This window comes from Perissodus microlepis, chromosome 18 (assembly GCF_051167445.1).
Source record: "Perissodus microlepis isolate ML-2025 ecotype Zambia chromosome 18, ASM5116744v1, whole genome shotgun sequence".
NCBI classification, from domain to species: Eukaryota; Metazoa; Chordata; class Actinopteri; order Cichliformes; family Cichlidae; genus Perissodus; species Perissodus microlepis.
In genome coordinates this window covers 18,922,934-18,946,540 of record NC_140478.1, presented here as the reverse complement: position 1 = coordinate 18,946,540, position 23,607 = coordinate 18,922,934, and the positions used below count along the sequence as shown (strand labels likewise).

Sequence of the window (23,607 nt, the reverse complement as noted above, 5' to 3'; positions counted from 1 at the left end):
CAGGAAGTGCGATCCACTGGGTCTGTGCTTACACACATATGAACTCTTTCAGGCACACTGCGAACGCATGGAAGCCAGCGCACATTCACATTACTTGGAAAAACACCAAGTTAAAGTCCCACACATTAAGAATACAGCAGAGAAGCCTCATTGGCGGGGGGCGGACAGGCGGGATTCCTTCCTATGTGCTGCCCACCAATCACTGCAGGCAGAGTGATAAACACGTTTGTAACAGGATCCCTGCAGCACATTGTGTTCCTGCTCAACGAAGAAAAAAAGAAGGAAAAAAAGAAAAAGAAAAAACAACCAGTCTCTCTCCACTTCCTGCAAACAGTTAATCTCCTTGTTTATTCCATCCCAAATTTACGGGAACTTAACATCTTCTTCAGGCATAAATATCATACTGGCCCGTCTCCCTCGTGTTTTAACACAGTGACTAAACAACAAAAGGATCAAATAAGAGCGCTGACCAGGCGAGTGAGTCATAGAGGCCAGGGACACAACATGAGAGGTACAAACTGTCCTCGTGTTTACACAGAATGAGCCCAGTGGGCTGCGAAGTAAACTACACCGCTCTCCGCAAAGCAGCCATGTATTCTGAAAAAATAACACAAGCAACAGATTGTAGCACATGATGTTACTTCTGAGCAGCAATGCAAAGCAAAGACTCTCATAAAAAGACATACAAGTGATCAAAGTGATGCAAAGCTTGCCCATGTTATCAAAAATAAATAAATAAATGGTAAAAATTATAGTAATAATAACAATAAATTAAATTCAGGAACGGCTGGGAAACAAAATAAACTTTGTGTACCATGTTCACATCTGTCACAATAAAGGCGGCTGAGTCATCCTGATATTCTAAACTTGAACCCTCGTGATCGACTGCTAACCTCAGCCCCACCTTCATCCTTTCACTACAAACCCGAGGCTGCTGAATCTGGTCGAGCCAGAGAGAAACTGAGGAAAGGGTAAGAGTGTTTCCGGTCAGAGGGCAGCTCATTTGTTTACCAGCCACAGAAGCAGCATGGCAGGAGTGTCATGTTACAACCGCAGCTCATGTAGCCTGTCAGCTGACCGGGGGTCTACTCCCCTTACCGCCGATGGTCCCTCGGGTCCCTCTGCTTGGAGAAACCGCTGCTTTTATTACTCAGCAAAAGGACAAAAACAACATGCCTGGGGAAGGCCAAGGCAACTGAAGGTCATACTTACTGGATTTGCTTCAAATGTAGCACTTACTGATTTGTTAACTACTACAAGACCACGCGAACAAGTCATTTCACTAAGACTGGACGATTTTTGATAATTTAGCATGTATGAAACAACGAAAAACAGATTTTCTTGTATCTGCAGTGGAAACAAACCTGCATTTTATGTGTGGCAAATCCACAGATTCATTACTCATCCCTGGTAGTAAACCACAGCTCTGCTGAACATTCGAGCATGTTTCATTTCATTGCAACTCTCGGCGCTCTCATCTGCGTCATTTGCTGCCGCACTCACATGCAGCGCTACATACAAAGTAGGACATTTGGTAACTGAGGAGACAAATATTTACCTCAGGCATTGTTGGAAACAACAACAAAGCTTGAAGGATTTTTTTATTTTATTTTATGGGTGGCTTCAAACACGTCTACAAAGAAACGCTAGTAGACGTGAGACTCTGAGCGGCTACCACTTGATCATGGCTGAAGGCGAGACCTGTACCTCGCTCACATGACTTACTGGTGATGCTCAGCAAAGTGGAAGCGAACGATTTGGTGCATTACGGTAATCAGAATCAAACGGGAAAGAAAAGCTTCTTTCCATCCTTAGTGCACAAGTATTATGCTCCCATAATCCTGTTTACAGCAAATAAACTTTAATGAGCCAATGACTCAGTCTACGGAAACATGATCCATACTGTCAGAGGATCATAAACATGTAAAAAGTCTCAAGGCAGACCATGAAATACTTACAAAAAGTAATCAGATTTATGTTCCTGGAACTTGATTTCTTCCTTTCTTCATTTACTATTTTATTGTTGGTGTCATAGCTAATCATTCACATCCAGCCACACAAAGTGATGCTGTTCCAGGTCTAAAAGGACAAAATATGCCCATATTTTTGGAGCCTAGTCGGGGTGACGTAAGTAATTACTCCTCTCATACCAGAGACCGCAGCTCACTTCCCACACATCGTTTTTATACTTTCTTTGGAATTACTTTAACACTTCAGTTGCTTTTTTTCCCTCAAAATTCTTTCTTTGACTGAGTTTAGACAATCAAACTATTTGATTAGGGTTAGAAAAGGCTAATGATTACATTGAACACAAGAACACAAAGCTGGAACTTCATCAACAAGTGCCCTTGGCATATTACAGTTCAAACTCAATGCAGCCTTTTCAAATTAAAAGCAGTCTAGTTAGGTGGCTTTTATTGTGAAATATTTGTAGTCACATATTAAGAGTGTGAAAAACCCCCAAAACCGAGCGAGTCTCTGAATGTAAAAATCTGTTCGATTTTTGCAAAGTGTAACTAACTGGTTATTAGCAGCAAAATAGTTGTCTACAATGTCATAGGTGGGTGACTCTGTAGAGCCCAGGAGGGCAAACCGCCTTTCAAATACACTTCACAGTAGAAGACCACACGGTTGTCAGTTTCCCATCGTTTTCACAGACCACATAACAACTCAGAAGTGGAAATACAAAGACGTGAACAAACTAAGTTCTGGGCGCTTACGATCCACATACAGCCCTTCTGTAATATTACAATGACTAAAAATAGCAAATATCTGCCAGAGAAACAGTTTCACAATGATTTAGATATGAACTGTAAATGATATACCTACAAAAAAACAAAAAAAAGTAAGGACAGCTATATGCATTTTCAGGTAGGATGGGTCAGTAATGCTGCCATTTGGGAGTGAATTACAAGGGAGAAGAAATTCCTCACCTGAGCCAATTAGGTGCATTATTTATTTATTTTTCTGTTAGTTTTAGGGCTCACAGTCTTATTTATCACTGAGGGCAGACAGGACCTGGAGCTTGGCAGCTGGATTACAGTTGTACTAGTCTGTCATTGTGATGAAAGAAAGTCTATCCAGAGGCTTACTCTTACCCACAGCCATGAGCTTGTGACTAAAGGGATCACATTCAGACTCAGGCCTGATTAAGACAGGGAGGAATCGTTATAGAGCCTACGGCATAACACGCACAATTTGCCAACATCTTTGCCGGAATTGACGCTTGTGCTTGTGCATTATGGGTTATTTACTATGTGGTGGTGTCCCGATGACTTAGAAACAAATAAAATGCTGGAACTTTTTGCATCCTGGGTATCCATTCTTTGTTGGGGTTATTTTTTTGTGGGGCGGAGCTTAAGTTTTTCTAGTGATTTGTAGATTGCCTCACGTCCAATGTGATATTTGGTCCAGGAATTTGCTGACATATGCAAGTCCTAAAATTGATGCTATAATTATGATCCCTTATTATTAAGGCCATGATTGTTATTCTGTCACTGATAAATTTAAAAACTGTGTTTAAAGAGGAGCCTGAAATATACAGGACAAGAGGAGTCAATGATACTAATGAGGCCCATCACAACAGTCGCGGGCAGCATCGATCAAATGTGTAATTACATTTCTTGGGTGCAGTGGTTCCAACATAATAGGACATAGATTTCCTGGTGAAAAATCCCCAGTCGGAAGAGGAATCCCTGCACCTTTCTGGTGAAAAAAAGGAAGAAAAAGTGGTGCAGGTATCTGATCAGGTTGTTGCTTGAACGCCTCCCAAGGGGTAAACATGGCAAACTGGGTTATACTGTGCAACTCTTTTGGTCAATGAATGCTAGAGGATACTAGGCTATTTTACCGAAACAGCAGAGTCCATAAGCAGATTCTGAAGACTGCAGATAAATGACTGACAGGCGACACACGGTGTAACAGTTAATGTTTTGTCTTAAAAAAAACAAAACAAATGAATAAAAAGATTCTTAAATTATTTGCTGATTAAATGAAGGAAAAACAAATCTGCCTCATTTGTTTATGACCATACATTTTCTGCAGTACCAAGAGGAATTATGTTTTAACATGTGAAGGAAAAACACTTTGGTTTCCCCTTATTAAGGTAAGAAAAAAAACTGCTACAAAGCTGCTCCACCCAGAGGAGTGCGAACGGGCAACAATTCAACTCAGACTTGCTGGTGCACGAGATTCTGAAAACATCATGCTGTCTTTCCTGAGAATTGGCCAGAACCATTCACAGAGGGGCTGGATTCAATTAGAAATGTTTGTGTCCTTTGTCAAGCAATGCCATATGGCTGGAGACAGCGTGAGCACTTTGTGCGGCCTGCTGTGCTGTGAACAATAGCTCGACCACTGAGACACATCGTGCCACCGAGGAGAAGCATGCAAAGCCCGAGAGCAAAGAAACTAGCATGAAATTTGAACAAAAAGAATAATCTCAACTGGGGCAGAGCTCTCACAGCAGATAAAATACGATTCATTTTTCCCAGCTGTTTCTGGCTTCAAGTGACAAACCAAAAGGCCTCCCTGGGATCCCAATTATGAGCTCGCCCAACAATACCTTGTTTTGCCTTTCTCTGCAGGAGGAGCTGTGGAGGACCTGAGGGGAAGTTTTGGTTTGAGGATGGACACAGGAGAGCAGTCAGCAATGGGGATGGAGTAAACTCTCTGCACAACCACCTCTACATCTTGCTCCACAGAGCCAGCCTGGCCGAGACCTTCGATAGCTTCCAGGAGAGAGACGCAGTATCTTGTCAAAACTCCAGAAGGCCCCAAACTGCACTGAGCAACCTGTAACAGAGAAAAGCAAGAAAATAACATCACATCGTCCCAAAGTGTGACTTCTCAGAGCTGAATAGGTGATTTAATCAGTTAGCTGACTGGTAGAAGATTACGCTGATAAGTACTTTGATAAGTTTGTAGGCATAAACAGTCAACTGTCACTTGTCTCAACATCTCAGATATGAATGAATGAATGAATGAACATCTGGATTTCTTACTGAGCTTAAAATCAAAGTTAACTGGATAAAATAATACATGTATTGAATCTGGAAGTTAGTGATAAGCAAACAATTCATTCACTGATAAGATAATCAATAGATTATTTGATATTTAGAGATATTTTTAAAAGACATTAAAAAATGCAGCCATGTCTTATTATTAGAAATGCACTATATGACACTCACCAATACATTCAAGTATGAATATAAGATACATCTTTGTTGGAAGAGAGTGCAATAAGCTCCTAGACTTTAAGGTTGTTTGTGTTTTTAAATAATTAAGACTTTTTTTTTTTAAGATAAATGCATAAACAATACATAAATACACAGACGAACATGGCCAGTTTACACTGTTCTTAAAACACTCAGACAAAGAAATGAAAAAAAAGACTTTAAAAGCTATATGGGCAAAAGTACTGGGCCACCTACACATTTCACAGGCGGAGGTTGGCCAATGGAAATGCTGTGTGGCACACAGTTTTTTGTGCTGATGTTAATGTCAGAGGAAGCAAGCTGCTCTGCAGATAGTGGGTCTTTTTTATTTATTTAATTTGTTTTAAACACACTATATGTCTCAGCACTCGGTAACCTCACTTTATAATGTTACGTGGTCTGGCACTTCTTGGCTGAGTTGCTGTGGTTTTTAAACACTTCCACTCTGTAACAATACCACTTACAGCTGATTGTGGAATATCTTGGAAATCTCACAAACTGACTCACTGTAACAAAGGCATCCTATTACAGTATCATCCTTGAATTCACTCAGCGTCAGTGTTTGTAAAGGCAGACTGCATGGACTTTATACACCTGTGTTACTTTTGTCCATGCAGTGTATGATCCTTCACAAGTAAAAGAGAACTACAATGTCTGCCTTTCTTAGCTCCATAAAGGAGAAAACAGCTAAATGTTCTTTTTTTAGTTGATCAACTAAACTTCATGAAAGTACTGCTATTAAAACTCACTCAGTGAATCAAACATATACATATATCAATCACTTCTGATTGCTACAGCAGCAGAATAGAGTGATTCCGCATCCGACTGAGACCATTTATTGTTTATATCTGAGATCTGTATAAAGTGAGCATGATTAAACCTGGGAAAAAAACAACACTCTTTCAGTGTTGATTTCATAATTATAAAGTCATAAAAACATTGATGCAAGCCTCAGAGTGTTTTGTGTTTATACATATTGACTAAACCTGAGCAGAAACCTTACAGCCAGTAGAAACCTACTGCACACATAATCATAAAGTGCAGTCATTTTCTTCAACCGATGACAGCAGTTTTAGAGGCATAATACGGTTTGTATAATCTCCTAAACGCCTTCCTCTTTATGTCAACAAGTACTTTACATTTTGAATTGAAATAAAATGTTACACACTTGACTGTAAAGGCGATAAAACACACACACACCTGCTTCACATTGCTCTCCTCTGTGGTCCTGCATGCATCCAGCACTCTGAATGTTTTTCCCAAATAATACGGTATGCGCCTTTCCGCAAAGACTGGGCCTCTAGGAATAGACGCATTGGCCGATTTGGAAGCACAGAAGACCTTCTTGCTGAAGTGTGTGTTGAGAATAATAGGACAGCTGAAGCCCTCAACAGAAAGGCTCTGCCTGCAACAGGTAAAGTTCATCAAGTTTAGATTCAAGGCAAATCTAGTATAGCAGCTGTTTGAGCGTTTCTTATGCTGGTTCTTAATAAAAGGAACCACGGGGTTTGAGTATTTTAATATTGCATGAAATAAACATCTATAAAGTTGAAGGGCAAAGATAAACAGCTTTATGTTATGATTGTCTTGATAACACTTGAAAACAGTCAGATTGTGAATTAAATGGAAGAGGCTGTTGCATAAACGTAGAGGGGTGGGGGCTGCTAGATCGAGAACTTTTTGAATGTCAAACTCAGATAAGGTACCAGCCACCTCCACAGGTCTGTTCGCTGCGTACCACCCAGCACAAAGTACAAGTTCAAATACGTTAACCTCCTCCAAGACGAGAAAAGAACGCAACGGATGCATGCGTCCTCTTTTACTTTACCTAGTGAAAGATAAAATTTCCAAGTAATTACATGTCGCAGTGCTCAATCTGGGGGATGCGGGTGAGAATACTTTCCAAATGTGATGTCATGTGTGGAAAAATACTTCAGTCGTCACAGTCAACAAGCCTGAGAGTGAACTGATGAAAAATCTAACTCAAAGTGTGTGTATGTGTGACCTGACGTGCTGATCTCGCTTTAATTTTTTACTGTTATCAGCTTAGATTTCACTCATCTGTAAGTGGCACAGAGATGCTGAACCACTCCTTTAAAACCTAAAAAAACAAACAAAAAAAACCAAACACCTCAGGTCTGGTACTTAGGCTCATTGACATAAATACGGCCCATCTGAGTGGCACCAGGCCTGACAGCTCAAAAAAAAAAAAAAAAAGTAGGATAACAGTAATTATATAGCACTGTGTTGTTGGTAAGTATAAATTACGACTTTTTCCACATGTAACATTGATAATACCGTGATGATGGCTTATCGCTGAGTCAGAGCCAAATGCACTCTGACTGGAACCTCTGTGCATGTCGCAGCTCGCCCAAGACGTGTGGTGATACTTAAACACGCAGATAAGTGTGGAGGGGGGGACTATTTGTTTAGACATATAATGAAAACACCGTGGGAAAGAATTTATGAGCCAAATTATTAGATTTGCACAGTTTATGTGCACCCACATTTAATGAAAGGGAGTCTAATGTGACCTTAAAGAGTTCAGACTTTGAGAGTGCTGGATTTACAGGAATTACTTTATTTGCTGGTCAGTTTGGAGGCTTTATTTTTTTATAGTTCTTACTGTATAGTACTGATGAGTGTTTCTAATATTTTCCACTTGTCCACTTCCACATGTCTTTATTAAACAGACTGTAGCTGTAAAGTAGAGCCATCTTTGACAGCAAAAGAAGAAGAAGAAAAAAAAAAAGCTAAACCACACAGGTATAAGTTCCTGCCACAGTGTTGTCCCTGATTGCGCTGGACTGTACATACTGTTACTGGCATTGTTTCCATCCCCTGGAGCATTTTTGTCTTCATTTTTGGTCATGCAAGACTACCAACTACACAATGACTATGGAGAAAATCCAGTAATGAGTTTTTACCAGTGCAGGTGGAGACATCTGTGACTCATCCACTGCAAAATAATCTACCCTCTTAATGGCAGGTATATATCAAGTACACGTATATAAAAAGAAGATTTTCCTTTCTTGGTGGCTCTATATCATAAAACAAAGGATAGTAGACTTTTTGGGGCCAGAGACCCTGCAAAGAGGATATTTTCTACCAAAGCCTCAACTTGTTTGGATTCAGTATCACTTGACAGTGCAGACTAGTATTTCCTCTGCTTTCCAGCCAAGCAGTGGGCTAATAAAGCAAGATGCTTATCAGCAGGGCAGTTTGTTGCACCTGAGAAGACAGAGGTGCTGTGTCACAAGCATATGAGTTCATAGTGGCATAAAATTATGACACAAGACACACTATGCTAGCTTTATGAACAAAAATTGCCCCCAGTCTACAGCTTTTAATGCTAAATCAAAACTGTAGGATTAAGAGTAAGATATTGTGCAGAGTTCTGGTGGTCTCCACTTAAAATAACCACTACCATGAAATCTCTGTGATATTTTAAAGACCTTATATTGTAATTTTATCTTAACAGAGCATTTTACTCTCAGACTGTAGACTGACAGGTTCACAGAGTTCATAGCTATCAGGATCCTATCCTGTGGAACCAGCTCCCAGTTTGGATTCATGAAACAGACACTTGCTACTTTTAAGGTCAAGTTTAACCCTTTCCTTTGTGATAGTTAGAGTTGTATCTTGCAAACCTGAAGGACCCCTAGCTATGCTGCTACTGTTATTTACTTCCTGCACTGTGTCTCCCCTGCCTATTTTTTTTAAAAAAATATATCACTACTGCATATCATGAAATTGTGTCTTCTCTTTTCAGTGGTTTGTGTTTTTTCTTCATCTCCCTATGGTCTCCTTTTTCCTCACTTCAACTAGTTGTAGAAGATTGCTGTGCCTCCCTGAGCTTGGTCGTGTCAGAGGTCTCTTCCTGTTAAAAGGGAGTTCTTCCTTCCCACCGTCACCAGTTGTTTGCTCACAGCTGTGTTGAAGTTGTATCTCTAAACCTGTAGGGTTTTCTCTTGCATTATAAAGAACCTTGAGGCAACTGTTTTTATGATTTGGCACCATATAAATAAAACTGAATTGACCTGAATTAAATTGAAATGTCAGTACATAGTACATGATGCAATGTTACCAAAAATAAAGGAGTTATATGATCTACACTATTAAAATAATACTCAACATTTTAATGCATCAATACAATAGTATCGTTATCTGAATATCTGGTTTCTTCTTTTTGTCGTTCAGCAGCATTTAAACCAATTCCTGTGTGGTTTGAGTGAGTGTAAGTATTTCTGGTGTACTTTAAATAAATTTGCATGTTCTAAATACCTTAAATAATGTTTGCCAGTGCTTTTATACAAATAAAACTTCTGAATGCAGGACTTTCAACTTGAAGTGTGGTATTTTTAGAGCGACGGTACCTTGTCTACTCTGATGATGAGATTAGGTTTTTTTTCCACCACAGCTGAATTTTGCCAACCTTAAAAAAAACAAAACTAAACAAGCACAAGACAAGCAACGATTAAGCCTCAGCGATCGTTATCTGACAAGAGATCACAACAACAATCTGTAAAAGCCGTACTCTAATCTTAGCAGAGCAGAACGTGCTGTTCATATTCACATGAACAACACCCTTACAGGAAGCATGATCCATTGTGAACAGGTGAGTGGGCAGTTGTCATCATCAGATAGGTAGCCAGGTTAAGGAGCGGCACTGACTGCTTGCGTCACAGCTTGTAAGTGAATAATCCCTGCAGGTATTTCCGCTTGGGCCTTGGCCCACTTAAAACAAGGCGTGGGAGGTGGGAGGAGTCAAACTACTCGTTGCAGGAATTATGGGGGTGGTTAACCCCTCGAGTGTCACACAGGAAACTGATAAGAGGAATTTTACCAGACAGGCTGCTCATCTAATTTCTGCTTTTTTTTCCCACTTTGGCCTGGCCTGTAGCTGTTAACATTAGACTCAGAGAACATCCACTTTTTCTTGCTGTTATGATGTGCTTTTATACAGGCAGAATACTGATTGATTTAAACTGTCAACCCCACGCATAAACAGAAAAAGATTTTAAGATACACGCAAAAATAATGCTTTGAAGAAGTAAACGGTTGTGGCTGAAGAGAATAAAACAGGAAAGGAGAGGTGCTAAAGCCAGAGATCCTCTCAAACCACCATGTGTTTTCAATCTCAGGCCTCTGGCTCCTTCCACTCTCTACTCCCAAATGCTCCAGAAAATAATCCTACTGTGTTTTTTCCCCGGCTTGCTGGAAATGACCTAACTACTGCCAGGAAGAGGAATGCGAAGCATTCCCTGGAGCTGTTTGTGACGTCAGAGCGCTGAGGAGGCCCCTGCGCTTCCGCCAGCTTGGATATTCCAGATCAACCCAAACTCCCAACAGCTGGAGTCAACCGCTACCTCGTTCCAACTCCCAAACAATCCCAAAAACAATCCCCCCATGTGAGGCACTGCTCTTCACATCTGGCTCTCGAGTATTTACTATTGTAAAATGAGAACACCAAGTTTTTACACTTAAAAACACACAATTGTACAACTTGAAAGATTTTAGGCGTGCAACTTCCAGCAAACCTCCTATTCAATGTCTTCTGAGCTCCTTGCCCTGCATGTACTGTGTCACTCGTGCATTGAGTAATTGCCCGCAACAGTGTATTTTGCTCTGTAGGTTTTGAGCGTCGGCCAAGAGATGATTTAGAAAGAAAAACCAAAGATAGGGGGGAAAAAATGGTTTCACTGACCGATATAACTCCCCAAATGTGTCACCCAGTCCCAGTGCTATTTTAGACATTAACAGAAAAAATGCTCTAATTCTTAAAATTTAATTATGTGCCTATTACAGCAGATATAATTCATCCATTATTCCATTAAAAAAAATAAAACAGCGGTTTTTCTTCTGTCGTTTGACCATCTGCTTCTCAGTGTGAGGAATTTCTTCTTCTCTGCATTTTTTTGACATTTACATGGGACCTTTAAATTTAACCAAGTACCCTCCAGCACCACATGCCCAGATTCAACCACATGTGCCTAATAATATAAGAGTCTAAAAAAATTAGGACATTAAACATTTAAAAACCCACTCATTGTTATTTTAAATCATAAAATAACATAAGATTATGTACTTTAAAAAAAATCTTTCCTCAAAATGTGGTCCAGAGTTCTCTTTACTGTATTTTTGACCTTTGCACATCATAACAATGGTTGCAAACTGGTTTTGACACAATAGGATCATCTTGTATTCACAAGTGTATGTCTTCCCCCACACACCTTGCCTTTATCTGTACAAAGACACTAAGTAGCAGGGCTGGTCAAGGCCAACTGTACCAGTTTACTTCCTTGTCTTCACCAATGTAAACTATCTGCCTGTTTTAAGCTCTTAATACTTTGTCGGTTCTGTCTGAATATTTGTGGTCTGAAGTTTAGTTTCAGCTCGGTCTCCTTGTTTGTACCGTCACAAATCAGCCATATTTCACACTTCAGTGCTGCATTTTCAGGTGCATCAGAGAAGTCACAGCTGATGTAAACACTAAAAGCTTTCCACTGGTAAATGTGGTGCTTTTTTGTGGAGCAGTTAAAGTAACTATGATGTGTTAACCACAGACTGAGCACATCTTCGCTATCAGTTTAAGTGGCGCAGTGGAAAAATAAAACGCTGCTTACAGCTGCTCACAGCACAGAACTATTAACACCAGAAAAAATATAAATAAACAAACTCTGCATTATTCACAGTTCAAATTAAACTTTATTCATCTTATACGGAACTCTAGTGTGTTAGTGGGCCTCAGCTTGTCTTCTTTTTAAAACAAGTTGTTTGGGCACTGGTTTAGCTCCCTGGTTGAACAGGCGGTCATATTTCTTAAGGTTGAAATGTAGCAGCTTGGGTTCGGGTCCAACCTGCAGCACTTTGCGGCGTATTTTCTCCCATTCTTTTTTTGTCTACTTCTTCACTCCTGAACTGTCAAATAACCCAAAAATAAATATCTTAAAAAATAAAATGAGCTGTTTAGTTCTGGGTAAGGCCCAGCTTTCTTCTGAATGGCTGTCCCTCATGTTTGAACAGCAGCTAAGAGAGTTCTCTATGCTCGTTTTCTGACTGATACCACCATAGTAGGAATATCTGCTCTCAGTGACATCACAGAGAGCTAAAAGTAGAAAAAACTGGAGCCACCTGCAGTCCAAGGTTTTGGCTCACTGGAATTATTCTTATATACACTGACCTTTTGAAACTTAAGCCATGTTTAATATGCAACTATAACTTTGTAACAGAAAATAATGAAAGGGGTCAGCTTTAAAAGTGTGCCCTGTGCGCCATCTGCTCACCATGGTGGATATATGTGGATGATGTCACTGGGTGCAGGAATCAGCTGTGCAGCTGTCTCTCTGTTGAATAACACCAACATACGAGCGCTCTCCTGAGAGACCGGGTTAATGTGTTGGTGGCCGTCTCCGGGGGGTTGGTGGTGCTCGCAGTGCGCCAACTGCATGCTGCACTCCTCATGAACCTCCAGCACCTCGAGCACCAGCACGCCAGCCCTGTCCACTGGAGATCAGAGCAACAACAACAACACAGATGTTTAATGCTTGTGTGTGTGTGTCTGTGTACACAGTGTACTCATGCTCTCTGTGGGACTCATTATGCATTATGAAGTTCTTTTTTAGCATCAGAACAACTTGCACTGCATATCTGTAAAGCTGTTACTGACTCAGCCTGAGCTGGATACGAGACGCAGTAAATCCCAATGGATGACTGCACAAATATTTGGAATTTCACCACAACGCTGATTGCTTGGCGTGAACTATAAAGTCCACAAAGATACTTAAGAAGAGCAAATCACAACGATGCCCTGCAGCTGTAAACCAAAGCGAGATAGGAGGGAGACTTGGCATCATGAAAGCGAAGTGTGTAAACTTGATTGCATTGAATTGTTAAAATTGCAGAAGAGAAGGGGCAAAGTCAATGCAGCTCATTGTGTGTGTGTAGGTAAGTGGCCAGAGGGGGAATTTTAATATGATACAAATGAATCAGATCAAGGAGACTGTTGGAGAGGTATTAGGTTTTAACAGGCATTTGTCCAAACATGAATGTTAAGTGGTTCATTTGTGCTCTGTGCATTGAGATCCCAAATAACAAAATCATTACAATAACACCAGGCAGCATGCCAAAACCGAGAGAGTACTCGAGTCCTCCTCTTGACCTGCAAATTCAATATTTTAGGAAACAACTCAACATCTGCATACTTGTTTTATTGTGGGGTATTTATCTTACAATATAAAGCGCCTTGAGGTGGCTGTTATTGTGATTTGGCTCTATATAAATAAAACTGAATTAAATTAACCGTAGATAAGTCGCACACCATCACAATCAGATGTCACAGAACAGGGCGATCCAGTCTGCATCAGTGTTGTTATTGGTAATTATGTGTTCACCAAAATATGAACGAAACCAATGTCAAGTCACTGCCTGGTTTTGGACAACGTTATCATATTCAGATGAAAATGTGGAGTCCTAAGTTATCAGTTAGGGTTGGCAGGCTTCACTGGACTTAAGCAAATGACAGACATGTTCCTTCGAATTACTGTAATTCAATTTTATTTAATTAGCACCAATTCACAACAACGGTTGCCTCAAGGCACTTTACACTGTAAAGTAAGGATTCTACAATAATAGAGAGAAGACCCCATTAATTGGACAACCATCTATGATCAAGTACTTGGCAACAATGGGAAGGAAAAAAATCCTTTTCAACAGGAAAGCACCTAAAGGAGAACCAGGCACGGGGAAGGACATCAATCTTCTGTGTGTGGTTGGTGGTTGGGGGGACAGCAAAAGGACAACAACAACAACTTTAGCAACACTGCTAACTTAAAGTCTAACCGCATTCTGAGGCCTCAAAATTAATGTTTTATTCACAAGCTGATTTCCACAGTTGAAACCCTAGTTTATATGGAAGCCACCAACTTATCTGCAAACCCTCGCCAACTACTGACCGAATGGCGCTTAAATTTGTAAAAAGTGCGACGCAAACCGGGAACAGACTGTTTGCCTTAAAAGTGAAAGTAGCACCTTTTAAAACGTGTTAGTTTCACGAACATTCTCCATTTCCAGTTTGCGTTGCACTTTTTCAGTTTTCACTATTGCTCAGCAGCTAGCTAGCACTGTCTGCAGAGAAATCCAATGTGCATCATGCAAACCATGGGCAACAAAAGCAATCACAAGAAGGTTTTTTAATGCAGTACCATCTTCGTGACCAGGTTCACCTAACAACAGACAGCAACCTCCAAGAAACACTCGCAATGAGTCGGGAATACACATTTTTTTCCTTTTGACCAGAAGTTTCAAGGGCATCGCAGACAAGTGTCTAGGCCTATGTGACTGAGGCTTTAGCAACCTCCATCCATAACCTGCTAAATCTTGCTTAAAATGCCAGAATTTCCCTCAACAAAACAGAAGCACAAACTCCTCGGCTGAACTCTACCACACAGCGTAGCATTTACCAGATAAATGCCATTAAAATGCTCCGAAAGGCACCAATTACACAAACGTGGTGGAGAGGTGCAAACCAGGTCCAAATTAGCAGAGGCCTAGGAGACAGAGACCCTCTGCACGTGTATGTCTTCACATGTGTCAGTCAAATTGGCCATTCTGTGAACTCTGAGCCTTATTAATATCCAAATGTATGAGTCAGAAAGAAGATCACTCCCATATATATTATAATGAAGGAAATTATTCAGAGAGGCCAAAACTGCCTTTGTATGAGGCTGAAAACATGACTTTTAATGCTACTTAATTGGTGATTTGAACCATTGATTCCATGGCGACTGTTTGGCCTGGAGTTTGCGGGTTGAGTGTAGCAGATTAAATTGTGAAAAATGTTCCGGAAAAAGAACATTTTGCACCAAAAGATATATTTTTTTATATTTAAAAAAATCCTGATGTCAGCCATGTGACGTTAATGGGTTGAAAAGACTAAACAAACAAAAGTCTTTGTGCAAAAAAGACAAAAGAAAGATCAAATATTGATTATACTTCGAAACCAGGTCAAGTCAAAATAAACTCCTACATTTCAACCCATCTTCGTAGCTCGTTACGCTAGTCAAACCATCGACTGACCACAAACTCTAAGTTAGATCAGGTGGGCGTTTTCATTTTCCACAATCAACTGTCACCTCTGAGTCAATGCTCATGTCCTATTACGAGGAGATACTTAACAACAAGACAATGCAAGTGGTTTGGTACGCCGCGGAAAGGAAAAAAGAAAAAAAAAAAAGGTAGGCAAGCAGCTTCCTGTCACCTACATGTCGAGTTCACAGTTCAGCCAGCATTTCCTCAGCGTGGCCCCTAAGTACAATCACATGTATGGTAAAAAGAAAAAAAAAAAAAAAAAAAAAATCACACCTTTCAGCCAGGCTTCATCCCACTCACAAATCAAAGTTCACTGTTAAACTTTAAGTGATGATTCACAGGTTTATGTGTGCATGATCCTGGTGTGATCTGGCAGAGGACTCGTGTGACGTGGATCACCTGTTGTGGTTGTTGCTGCCGAGGAATCAGAGACGGACTGGTGCTTCCAGAAGCTGATAGCTGACCTCTGCCTGCACTGAAGTCGATTCAGCCTTTCTGCCAGACCTCCACTGCGAAAAACACACGCATGCCCCCCACCCCCACAGAGGTAGATGATGTAATGTGATAAACTCACAGAGCGCAAGCAGTCTAACCAACGCACAAGCAGAAATGTTTATTTCAAAGTGAAGTAAAAGATTTTCTGATGCACAGAACCAGCTGTCAAAGACTACAGAAAGCCATCTGTCAGATTTGGTGGGCTTAGAGATTGCAAACGACATTTAGCACCCACATTGTGCCACCAGGTGTCCCTTTCATCATCAGTTCTGCCGTGGAAACATTGTCACCAAAGTCTGTCTATCACCTGGCTGCAAGCAATACATCTTGCTTTGTTTGTTCGTATTGTGAAGCAATGCACTATCATCACACATATTATACGCTCAGGTGCAATTTTTATTAAAACTAACACCGTCCTGCAGAAACTCTAACTCCATGAAGGCTGCAAAGACAAGTGCGGTTTCTTGAGCGTCACTGACATAACTTTATGATAATTTTGAAGGCTCAACTGTGTGAGGTTAATGTTATGTAACTTGACTGATATCAAACTTCTATAAAACTAAATTCGGTGCAGTAATATGATATGCTCATATGCTGTGTATCAGCAGAGGTACTAGGCATTTAAAAACAGTGGACTGGAACAAAAGTCACACCTTTGAAACTTTCTTCTCTTTTTGGCAGAGTCTTCTGGAGTCTTGGGTTGTCTATTGACTGGTTTCTGGGGCGTTTGCAGCATCGCCTGAGCAGATCTCACCCAGTTGCTGATTGACTTTTTGCTGCCCTCACCAGTTTGGAGAGGAAAGATCTCAGAGTCCAGTCTGCTTGAAGTCACTGGGCTGCCAATATCCTCTCCATCAGACACATACACTGAGATCTCAAGCTCTTTGACCTGGGAACAAAGTGAGCATTTGATGTGAAGAACAGTTGTAATTTTGTAGTTTGACATTCTTGAATGAAAACGTTAAAAATGCTCAACTGCAGTCAAATGCAACTGTATGTTATATGCTGACATCCAGCTCCACATTTCTATTCTAGGACTCTAAACACGCTCTGAATGATTTACATCTCAAAGTAACCCTTATTTGTCTTGGTGCAACCTCTCAAAAAACTTCATACTAGAAACTGCCAAGGGTTCATTTTGAGCCCCTTGGTATTTTAAAAATCCTGTAGGTTTGTTAAATTAAAACTCAATCATCTCATATTTTCTGCCATTTTCAAAAATTGGCTTATTCATCAAATACTCAATTTTGGGGTGTGGGCGATCAAAAGAATTAGGACAACTTTTACCAAAGCCGAAATGTTATGTAATGTAAAACCACTACTGCAGCACAGCATGTTGCTTAGAAACATGATTGTTTTACACACATTGTGAGGTTGTGTGTAAAGCCTGCCACAAAACGAGTTACAGCTAGGTAGATGTGACTGATAAATACATATAGAGAGTGACTGTAGTTAGATAACACATGAATAATTATTGCTGGGCACATGATGAGTTGGAGCAGAGCGGGGAGTGTGTGACCGAACAGGGCAGGTTGCTGGCTGTGCAGAGCAAGTAAAGTAAATCCAGAGCACAGCTACCTGTGAGGTCAGTTTTAAAATGTAGGCAATCAGCTGTTCAATCTCATTTACATTTATTCTAATGCGTATTTTTATTTCACATTCTGTAAGAAAATGCTGTAAATCATTAATAAAACTAATAAAACCCCTTAAAATGAATCTTAAATATGTATTTTGTCAAATCTTCCTTAATATTATAAAAATTTAGATGAAAATTAACAACCTAACTTCTTCAAGAAATGATGCCTTTGCTATTACTGCTGTTGTTACTGGGGTCAAAATGACCCTCCTAGTGTTAAATTCCTTCCCCTTTCTTCTGATTGGCTGACCCTTGTAAACAGAAGGTGTCAGCAGGTGAGTGAGGCTGCTGCGTTAATGACCAGGATATCCTCTCCCTGTACAGAGCAGAAATAGAAAAACTGTCTGAAACAGTGTTTAAAGCAATCAGAAGTCTAAGCTTATTGCTTGCACATACACTCATTTCAACAATAGGAGCACCAATCCAAGTGTGTATAGTATATATAAAGGCAAAAAGTAACACTTTTAAAATGGTTCATCCATCTGTAACATATTCATGAGTAATTAATGATTAATAAAAACAATAAAATCAATATCAAAAATCAAGAGGATGATACACCGACATGCAGTCAGGCTGATTAATTGTCAAATTAGTGCACTAAACAATCTTTCTTGCTGTATCATTGCTGGCTACACCTGAAGGAATCTGTTCTCATGGAAAAATCCACGAGAAACCTGAGTTCCTGTCATGTGCAGACAAGACCAGCATACCAGGCCCTGTCAGCCAATATGCTCTCTTCTTTGAATCAACTTGACCCTGCTAGGCAGCGTGCCAGCAGACGTCACACTCCAACCAGCTACAGAGAAAAAGGAACACTATGTTCCTGGCCCCGGCTCAAAAATGTTTTCACCAGCACTGAAAGCATTATAAGTACACAGCTCTACGCAGCCTCTTCCACTCACTCAAGTTCTCCTGAACAAACAGTAGTAAAAAAGTTGTTTATAGCCCTTCTCGAGCTCTAATGTGGTGTGGGTGGTTGACCCTTTAAGCGCCGATGTCGGTAGGTGTCGGACCGAGCAACACACTTCATCTGGGAAGCAGCCATCCCCTTTGGCCTTGAAGCGCGGAGTCGCCTATACAGCTCCGCCTGTCCTCTCTTAGCGGCTAGTACAAAAACACAGAAATCTGGCAGGGGCACATTAAGTGACTCAGCCATGCGTTTATCTGGAGTAGTAAATTTTCCCTAGGATTAGGATCCTTCCCCCCTCCCCCTCCCGTATCCTGTTAGATCCGGTTTGATTTACAATTGGAAATGTGTAAGTGAGCTTTCCGGGCAGCAAATAAAAAGTCCAAATAGGCCAGAACATTCTGATATTCTAATTAACTCAATATTTACTGTGCATATACTAAATTTAATCACACTGATAATCGGATGCAAGAAAGCTACATACTATTCCTTTCAAATATGTAACATTTGATCTGCCAAAACTGCCCCGTGCACATATTTCAGTGCGACTACATTAAACTATAAAAGTAGGACTCTAAAGGCTTCTTTCTAGAGGCCCTCTGACCACAAGCCTCCTGTTTGTTGATCTTATATTTTCTTGACCCCAAAGAGCTGATAACAGCAAATTATAAGTGTGACAAGAGGAAGTAGCTGGGGTCTGCGGGACTGATGTTAATCTCTCGTCAGGCTTCCTCTCAATATATCGAGTTAGTGCTTTTTGCAGCCTCAATAAAGGAGCGTAAGCGGCAGGCAAAGGCTATACCAGTACCGAGACAAATGATCACCGGCTTCAATCTGACCTATCCTCGTGTTCAACGGTGTTCTCACAAACCGCTATCTAGTCAACCGCATTCATTCAGTTTTGCCACAACCTGCTGATCTTTTTGCTTTTTAAATTGTAATATGTGCTCTAACAACTAAACTGCATGTGTGTGGTCTATGAGCTAAACACTGTCACCACTCCTTGTACATTCTCACCATGCCAGCCCTGCCTTCAACAAACAGTACCTCTGAATGGCTTGTGAGTGGGAGCAGTCAAGCCACTGTGGGGGGGGGGATCTTTCATTACACCGTTGAATCTGATGGTTCAGTTTGCATGAATTATGTTTTGTGTTTTGGCTTTAAGAAAAAAAAGAACAAACACTTCAAAAATATTTAATTTACTTTGACAAAGTACAAAAAAGGAGCGCAAATCTGCACATTTGTAAACCTGAAAGGTTCAAATATTACTCAATAATTTCCATTTTCACTGTGTCGCAGCTCTACAGTGTTTTTATTTCTATAAATAACACAAGTGGAAACTATGCAATTCTTTACATATTGTACTTAAAGAGAGGCAAGTGCTTTTTTTGTGAGTTTCACATCACGCATAAATTAGCCCCAGTGTTCAGATCTACTTTGCCCTTCACATTAAACCTGTGTTTTACTGCTGGCTCAGCTTCTGAACTTTGACAGAACATAACCTGAATCTAGAAACTACTCTGGTTGAAGCCTATGGGGCCTTCTTAGGACATCAAAACATGGCTGAGACAATGCTCCACCTAGTGGTTTTAAGGCTAAACATTCAACTGCAACAAACTGAACAAAAAATTACTGAAAAAAAAAAAAAAAAAAAAAAAAAAAAAAAAACACCCAACAACTTTGAGACGAACACTAAAATATAATATCTACATAGTATCTTGCAAGAACACAGGCTTTCATGCAGCATCTGCTACAGCTGCAAACAAAGCCATCAGATTAGCAGCGAACAATATTCTCCAGCAAGACGCCAGAAAAGTTGTTAAAACACACAGATGAGCACTTCTTAGACAAATGCATCAACTGGCAGTCAGCTGATAATTAGAAACACAGTTGGTAATATACTGGACTAAGTTAGTAAGAGCATAGGAAGGCTTATAGCCCCACCTAGTGTCCTGTAACACAAACAGCACTGATCTACAGATCAGTGCGCCTCATTATGCAGGTGTTTAAAAAAAACACTTTCACGGCACAGATAGTTTAATGTTTACTTACATCTTCAGTTTTAGAAGGGAAGTCATTTGGCTTCTCTTCAGAGGAATCACAGTCTGAGATTTGTTGCCCACTGTGCTTTTCAACATCTTCCTGAGACTCATCACCCAGATCGCTGTCTGTGTCAATAACAGGAAGGTCATCTAGGAATGAAAGAAAGAGCTGTGCTAGTGCTGTAAATTTTATCTTATGGCGTTTATCAGGCTATAGAGATAACTGAGCTGTTAACATATAACAGAAGTTTATAACCTTAAGTCAATTGCTTTTACTAAGAAACATCTGGAAATGGACCACAAAGTAGACCAAGTTAAAGGAACAGTTAAGCTTTCTAAGAAATTAGTTAATTTACTTTAATACCCAGCGTTACAGACAATAAGCATTTTTGTTGTAAATTTGCATCTGTACACCAGCACAGTAGGTTGAAACCAAATAATGAAAATCTGATTGAAGGCCACACTTTGAGATTTTGATTCAAGGGGTTTAACGAAAGTGGTGCATTAACTAGTCACAAATTATAGCCAATAGTACACTTAGTCCAACTAGCCCATTCTTGGAAAGCAGGAATGCACTGATCAGCTCAGCAACACCAACGGAGCAGGAAAACAACAGAAGACAACTTTCTCGAGGAGTTAAAGTTTACAATAAAGACGTGCTTTCACTTTTTGCACAATACTCACTCTTTTGCACATTTCAATTGCACTGTTGTGTCTGCATTATTCTGTTCTCTCTGGTGTTGCACTGTTTTTGTTGTGTTTTTTGACAATTTTTGCACATTGCACTTTATGTAGTCCTGTGTTGATTGTCTGTTATATGTCATATATAGCACCATGGTCTTGGAGGAACATTGTCTCGTTTCACTGTGTGCTGTACCACTGCACATGATTGGAATGACAATGAAGCCACCTGACTTGACTTGATAATGACCCAAAACATACTGCAATAGCAATCCAAGAGCAAAGAAACGGTTGTCACCTGATCTCGACTGAATAAGGGACGCTTTTCAGTTATTAAATAAAAAAACTGAAGGCAGAGAAACCCACAAACGAGCAGCAAATGAAGGTGACTGCAGTAAAGGCCTACCAGAACATCTCAAGGGAGGAAACAGCATTTAGTAAAGTCCATGGGTTCTAGTACTCAGTCACAGACTATAAAGGATTTTCATCTAAATATTAAGAACTACTTTTACATTTAAATGTTATGTTGGTTTGTCCAATTCATTTTGAGCTTCTAAAAATGGCAAACTGTAAAAAAAGTAACTGTAAATGAAGAAGACTGATAGTACACCGACATATGCTTTTTTGTCATAAAGACTAAAACAAAGAAGGCGCTAGTTTGACCATAAAGCACCTCCAAAGGTCAGAAACTATTTGTTTTGCCGTTAAAAAATTGAAAAAAAAAAAAAGAAATGTTTGAAGATCTTATTTTTTTAAAGGTGAACTTCAGTTAGAATAACCTGAAACGTAAAATTTCTCCCTCAGCAAGTCACAACTTAATTTTATACCTTTATCAGTGCTAAGCATGAGCAGTGCTCTGCTGTAAGACTGAGTGGAAGCTGTGGGTCTCCCTCGACTGTTACACTGCTGCTGCCTCCGTGCAGTAACTCTGGATGGATGCTGCTCCTGGGTCTCATCATCAGGCTGCTCAGCGTCACTGGAGCTCCATGCAATGTTCACTGGGTCCTCCTCACGGTGAGGGGAACTGCTCTGAACTGGGAAACGCATACAGAAGGGGACAATGCAATGTTCGAATTGAATCACTATGAGGTTCTTGTTAAAACTGGAGACTTACTTCTGAAGACTATTGAAGAAATTACAAGAAAGCTTGCCTATAACAGTTGCGGCTGTGCTGAAAAATAAAGGTGGCCGTATAAATACTGACTTTCTAGCTTGTTAGAATTGTACAAACTCTGTTTTTGCCTCAGATACTATTTCCATTTAGGTTTGCACATGTTTTAATAATTACTATAAATCAAGCATGCCCCATGTTTTGTGTTATGTGCGCATATACTAGGTATCACGTTAAGAGAAACCCACTTAAAAGTGATCTTCAGGTGAAGGTGATTTCAAGATTGACCAGTACATTTAATCTGTCATTAATGATGTAATGATTCGTTAAATAAGCAATGATACAGAAATCAATATGAAAAGTAAATTTCAAATGACAACTAAAAATATGCAAATATGACAAATATATTAATAACCCTTTTTAAACATTTACATTTTAAAAGACATGTACAAGAAATTCACCGTTTCCACAGACTAATTTCAATTTAGATTAAGAGCACACACCCCTAAAGTGTTTTCCAGTCAATAACAAAAAAGTATGATTTTGTATTTCAAAGTAAAAGAAATGGCATATATGAGCTCTTTTTCATCTGGAAAGCTTCAGAAAGCTATGATAAGGAAACTTCCTGTTTCTACTTAGTAATTGCCCTGGAGTAATAGGATACACCCTCACAGTGTAACCCAGTCTAATTGTGCATTTCAAAGTAAAAGCCCTCTGAAACATCATACATTAGATATTTCTTTTCCTCTGGAAAGCTTCGGACAGCGATTATAAGGAAGCTACCTGTTGCCACAGACTAATTATTTTATAACTGCTGTACATATTTCCCATTTTCCTAACAAACTTGAAAGAAATGAGTGGGCCCTGACTTGTGAACAGTACTGTACACTTAAGTATGAGGTACTTACAGAGTATTAAAAGTTGTGAGGTTAGATAGAAGATAGAAAAGTCTGAGATGGACCATAGCAAGAAAGGCCAGCAAACTGAGCAAGATACCTGCAGCAGACAACTGTTTCAGCTTCTTTAGAGTAGATAGTTTTCTTCCTGAAGACGGAATGATCTGCAACAAAAAACAGAAATCCACAGTATGAACACAGTTGGAGTAGCAGGGTGATAATGCTAAGAGATGGACGGAAAGCTGTTGATCTTTATCACCTTTGTCACCGGACTATCCAAAAAACTGTCTCCACACTTCTCCCAGCTCTTAGCGGATGAAAGGGAGGAGAGCGAAGAGGGCTCCCTGCCCACTTTCGGGAGAGCATTTTGGATATCATCGGGAAAGAAAACGCACTTTATGTCCCTGGAGTACCTTTTACGCTGCAGAAAATTAATGAAGAAGTAAAAGGGGTTAGCTTAATAATAATAATTTTTTAAAAAGCCTTTAACGGTTTTTGCTAAGATAACCCTGCTGGAGGCTTTAATGATAATTT

The 23,607-nt window shown here is 40.0% G+C and overlaps 1 protein-coding gene across 1 annotated transcript in view; it reads right to left on the bottom strand.

Moving 5' to 3' along the window:
* The window catches only part of spidr (scaffold protein involved in DNA repair), a 42,476-nt gene that overhangs the window by 18,478 nt on the left and 391 nt on the right, over window positions 1-23,607 (bottom strand). The window contains exons 2-10 of the mRNA XM_084911222.1: window positions 23,333-23,494; window positions 23,174-23,237; window positions 21,894-22,100; window positions 20,396-20,535; window positions 16,454-16,689; window positions 15,705-15,814; window positions 12,503-12,722; window positions 6,417-6,621; window positions 4,565-4,794 (exon numbers count right to left, since the gene is read on the bottom strand). Of these exons, the coding sequence (XP_084767348.1) occupies window positions 4,565-4,794; window positions 6,417-6,621; window positions 12,503-12,722; window positions 15,705-15,814; window positions 16,454-16,689; window positions 20,396-20,535; window positions 21,894-22,100; window positions 23,174-23,237; window positions 23,333-23,494 (1,574 nt within the window). The remainder of the gene's footprint in view (window positions 1-4,564; window positions 4,795-6,416; window positions 6,622-12,502; window positions 12,723-15,704; window positions 15,815-16,453; window positions 16,690-20,395; window positions 20,536-21,893; window positions 22,101-23,173; window positions 23,238-23,332; window positions 23,495-23,607) is intronic.